At 34.1% G+C, this 5,455-nt stretch overlaps 1 protein-coding gene across 3 annotated transcripts in view; it reads left to right on the top strand.

The window, feature by feature from the left end:
• Positions 1-5,455, top strand: part of LOC106466848 — a 59,938-nt gene that overhangs the window by 14,432 nt on the left and 40,051 nt on the right. For all 3 annotated transcript variants that reach the window (XM_022394914.1, XM_022394913.1, XM_022394912.1), the window contains exon 3: positions 1,086-1,166. In XM_022394914.1, coding sequence (XP_022250622.1) covers positions 1,086-1,166 — 81 coding nt within the window. The remainder of the gene's footprint in view (positions 1-1,085; positions 1,167-5,455) is intronic.

Genomic DNA, 5,455 nt, shown 5'->3' with positions numbered 1-5,455 from the left:
CCCATGTATTTAATCACAACCCATATGGGCTGTAAAATATATACAATATAGTATCAATTCAACAGCATTTTAAGAAATAAACTGTCTAACCTATTTCAGCCTTAAAAGAGAACAAAGGCTTGTTTGATAAGATAAATAAATTTAGCCTAAGCGCACTCATACCCCTCAGATATAAATTACACAAAATTTACAGAATATGCTGTAAGCATATATATTTCATATGATTTTGTGTTAGGAAAGATTTATATAAATGACTTTTCGTTTTAAATAATACATGAATTACGGACATCCATTAATTTGGTGTCAAAAACACGGAATTAAACGAGTTAATAAGTTGAAAAATGGCTTTCAGTTAAACGTCTTTAATGTATAAAACTTGAGGATTTTATCGCAGAATGCTGTGCTTTCTGGTAATTTTTTAGAAATTCATGCTGTACCGTAAAAGAGTTTCCACAGCAACGTGTAGTTCGCTTTATTAATGTTTTGTATCTACAATGAACATTAGGGTTCAGTGTTGGTACTTGACGAATAGGACACATCTGTTCAGTGTTGTCACTTGACGAATAGGACTCATCTGTTCAGTGTTGGTACTTGACGAATAGGACACATCTGTTCAGTGTTGTCACTTGACGAATAGGACTCATCTGTTCAGTGCTGTCACCTGAACAGATGAGTCCTATTCGTCAATCGTCAAGTGACAACATAGGACTCATCTGTTAAACCTGATTGAATAATTTTTCGAATATTATGTATGTACAATAAGCCAATGTCGAATGAGTAAGATGTTTCTGCTGCTAACTTTTTCGTTTTGGTGTTGATCTATTAAAGCACATTTCGTCCGGTTGAATGGGTGACGTTTAATATGCACAGGTCACCGTTTCTCATGATTATATAGATTAACGCATATAATATATCTTTGAATAGACTCTCTAAGTATCAGATTCAAGGGAAAGTGTCAATTCCCTGTTTACAAATTGGATGCTTGTTTAAAATTCATTCTTATTTCACTATAGTAATGATTATATTCCATACAAAAATAAAACTCGACTTAAGAATATTATCATTGATTTTATTGTGATTTCCAGAAACTTTTCAGGAGATGGAGAACCATGGAATCAGTAATTTATTGTTAAATAGAAGTCAAATCTCAAGAGCAGCTCCTGGAGGTATGTAATATTTCTAATTAATTGTGACATACAGTTGACATAAACAATTTTCTTCGGCTACATGATATTCATCTTTGTTTCTTTTAATTACTCAGGTTAAATGTTACGATCAGAGCGTCGCACACCCTGCTATTGAATGTTTAATGTAGCTAGTAAACGTGAAATCACTTTATTCATTAATTTCTCGAACACTTCCCTCGAGATGTGTAAATATACAAAATTGTATATATTTTAATAAAGGTCTTCTTTGGTTCAATATAACTTCATATTTGTTTTATATAACTAGCCAAAAATAATCTTTATGTTATTAAAATATGAACATGAATTATAACACATATTAGAAATCTCATTTTGGTTTTATTCCGTTATTACATAGAGCTAATGTATGATAAGTATGTATATATTTAACTAGATAGATACAAATGTTTAGCGCCCCCAGTGGCACAGAGATATGTCTGCGAGCTTACAACACTAGAATCCTGGTTTCGATACCCGTGGTAGGCAGAGCACAGATAGCCCATTGTGTAGCTTTGTGCTTAATTACAAGCAAACAAACATACAAACTTATAGATAAATCAGAAATTCGGTACCTTGCCTACTATTTTTGTCTGCGTTATCCAAAAGAGATTAAATGTATATAAAACGATTGTTTATTACTTCCAGAGAACATTCAGGTCATTTTATTTTCAGTCACACGCTTCTCTTGTGATTAATTTTAACCGCGGGTGATAACAGTCATGCATTTCAAAATCGAAACATACTTTATGAATTTTTACTGAGACTGTTATTTTCGTATCTTGTTTGAATTCAAAAAGAGTTATTGCTGAGCTCAAAATCAGATTTAATTAACTTTCATTCCATAAAAGCTAAAGTTCTGCTGTTTTCTAGATGATTGTTCAACATGATATGAAATAACGACACGTTTAATTTTACTCGAAACGTGTTATTATTTATTTTTATACAATATCTGCTATATCTTTATTTTTATTTTTTACCTCAAAATGATAGTTTACTTGTTTCCATAACTAGTGAAATATAAACATTTAGCCAAACTTAAGCCTACAAAAAATGAGAAACCTGTGGTTCTGAAGTTAAATTTCATTCTTTTTGGGTCTGGTACTGAAGACACGTAAAAGTTTTATTGGCAATAATATACATATATGAATTCAAAAATCTCATAATTATAAGAGGAGTCGATACTAACAGTAGTAGTTTGAGCAGTACTTACCTTAGCACCGTTAGGGGGCGCTACATGTATGTTGAACTTGGGCAATGACGGGGACAATGATGTCACCAAATATGAAGACGTCGTAGTTCCACAAAATGTCACCAGATGGGGTGTTGCTAGGAAACGCGTTGTTAGGCCGCCTGTCATGGCGGCCTAGCAACACATCTTCTGGTTCCATTTCGTTGAACAATTACGTAGTCGTTCGTCTCAACTTTATTCTATCCAAATCCAGTTTTGGTTTCAGGTTTAATAAAACATTTTTCTTGCTTTCATGCGCTTTTAAATTTTCATTTTAAAACTGTTCTCTTTATAAGTTTTGGGTTGTAGAATATAAACTGAACAAAATAAGTTAGGAATGAACAAATTATTGACATACAATTCTTGAGCAACTGAATTTCAAGTCGCAAAGTATTAATGAAAGTGAAATTTATTGTAACTCACCAAGTTATATACGTAGAACTGGTCCGGAGTCACATCCCCCCTCTGACGTCACACCTTGTAATTTAAGAGTGGAGCAACAGCATTGGTTGGTGCAACGAAAATTAGAATCACCAGATGTTTCTTATCCATCTTAAAAGCGAGTATATCCATCCCGAGCGGCATATTGTGTATTAACTAGGCGTTTCCCAGGTGATCTAATGTGTATGGTTGGTGAAACATACTTGAAATCCACCCTTGGCGCTAGTTTCGTCGTTTCATGTTCATAACAGTAAAATAATTGACTTCGTTGATTCTTGGGTTTCTAATGTTAAGAGTTAAGTAAGTATAGGACATAAAATTTAACAAATGGAATATGGAATCTCTTGAACATTCTTTCTAGTATTATCGCAAGGGTTATTTTGGGCTCTTGTATGGTGTGTTCATCATGTTCAAGTTTCTAAAGAAAGCAGCAGGATGGAAAGACCAATATAACGAACACCTTTAACAAAAATTGTGAGCAACAACAAAGAGCGTTTCACTGAGAATCAAATACTATTTCGTGTGTTCACGTAATTCAATCGATTTGAAGACTGATTTAAATTTACACGAGGAGAGGAGAATTCTCGTTTTTCTTCGGTAAAACATAATCATCCTTGTGGAACACTGATTACAGTCGGAAGACTGATCGTAGCAAGCACTGTTATTTTGAACATATTGGCATAAAGAAAGGTGAAACAAAAAACCAACTTTACAAATATACACAGAAAAATCCAATCGTCCTTATGTAATGAGGTAAATGATTCATTTTCTCTTCTTTTCTTATATGAAAACTTTAATTAATTTTAATAGCGCAAAACACCGTTAATTAATTCTGATAAAACAATACCTACTTGGTCAACAGTGTTTGCTCTCTTATGTTTCGAATTACATTAATACGTTAAGAATTATTATGCTACAATATTATATAACACCATTTTATAACACATTATAACACCATTTTAGAAGTTTTCATATAGGTTAGTTGTCTTAGCACAAAACTAAACAGTGGGTACATGTGTTGTGGCCGCTATGTTTTTCGTTTTCATTTGGTCCGGTATAGTCAGGTGGTTAGGGTGATCGATTCGCAATCTATGGGTCGCGGGATCGAATCCCCGTCCCACCAAACATGCTCGCCCTTTCAGCCGTGAGGGCGTTATAATGTTACGGCCAATCCCACTATTCGTTGGTAAAAGAGTAGCCCAAGAATTGGCAGTGAGTGGTGATGACTAGCTGCCCTCTCTCTAGTCTTACCAAATTAGGGACTGCTAGCGCAGATAGCCCTCGTGTAGCTTTGCGCGAAGTTAATAACAAACAAACAAACAATCGTTTTGATTTTGGGAAATCAATAAAAATAATTTATTAGAATTATTTTATAGAAAATTGGAAGTGCTTTGAGTTTAATTCAAACACTTGGGACTTAACGTTGTATCTAATGGGTTGTTTCAACTCAAGTGAAAACGTTATCACTGTTACTCTCCATGCATCTATATAAATAATAAGCTTGTGTTTGTCTGTCCAGAACCTTTTTCGCAAATTTCTCGATCAAATTCTACAAATCTCATATCGTTAGAAAGGTCTTTGTCCGAGGAGTCCAGATTGCATATCGGCTTATCAATTCAAAATCACCATACTCATTTTTTACTTAGTCAAAGTTTTCAATGCGACAAGTATGCTACACGATGGCACAATATCATTATCATCACGTGACGACTGTCTTCGATTGCAACTTTAGTTTTTTTTTTTTATTTGCAAGGTATTTCACACAAACAACACTTAACCCGCGTGTAATTTCCTAAAAACGGGAGGAGGGTGGGTGTTCATGATGCTTAAGTGTGGGCGATACCATAATCACTTTGAATAAATGGCGGAGGTAGACCACTATTTTATTGTTATTATTAAGGGGTTACTAAGATGGCCAAAACTGTCTGAGGACAGTGAGTACTTAGTTGGATTCAGGACGTTTGAGGTTAAAACACCTGGTTCATATCCAGTGATTACCAGTTGCAAGCACCTTGGTTTGACACCATGTTCTTGGTGTATAACTGAAGAGACTGAAAATCCACAACGCTACTTTTGTGTTATCACGCAGTAATTCATAACAAAAAGTATACATTTTATTTATACTAGCAGAGACCCGCAAAACATTTCCGGACAAACTAGTATCTTTATCGTAACAGTACTTTTTTAAATATAACAATTCTAGCACAATACAAACGAATTGTAATCGTAGACAATGAAATGTGTAAATCCACTTGTATATAGGCCAGGCCGTACTTTATAAAACTTTAACTTATGTTAGGCCTAAGTTCGATAGAGAGATAAATTAACACTGTAACCTGTGGAAGTTTTTTTTTTACTTTAGTTTGGTTGGGACTAAACTTTACTGTATTTAATACTATCGATAAATAAACTTATAATGTTATTCTACGACCTAACGTCAAACCTTTTTTAAAAACTTTGATATGTTTTTAATATTCTGTTGTACAAAATGGTTAGTAAAGTATATTTACTTCTTGTTTCATACGACAATTGTAGCGACTTCATCACTGAGCATTGCAGCTCTCTGCCACAGGCAGACTGTTTGTCGTCGAGTGAATAATGC

The sequence above is a fragment of the Limulus polyphemus genome, unplaced genomic scaffold (genome assembly GCF_000517525.1).
Source record: "Limulus polyphemus unplaced genomic scaffold, Limulus_polyphemus-2.1.2 Scaffold2396, whole genome shotgun sequence".
In the NCBI taxonomy this organism is placed as follows: domain Eukaryota; kingdom Metazoa; phylum Arthropoda; class Merostomata; order Xiphosura; family Limulidae; genus Limulus; species Limulus polyphemus.
The sequence above is the reverse complement of the archived record's forward strand: the minus strand, read 5'-3'. Positions and strand labels throughout refer to the sequence as shown.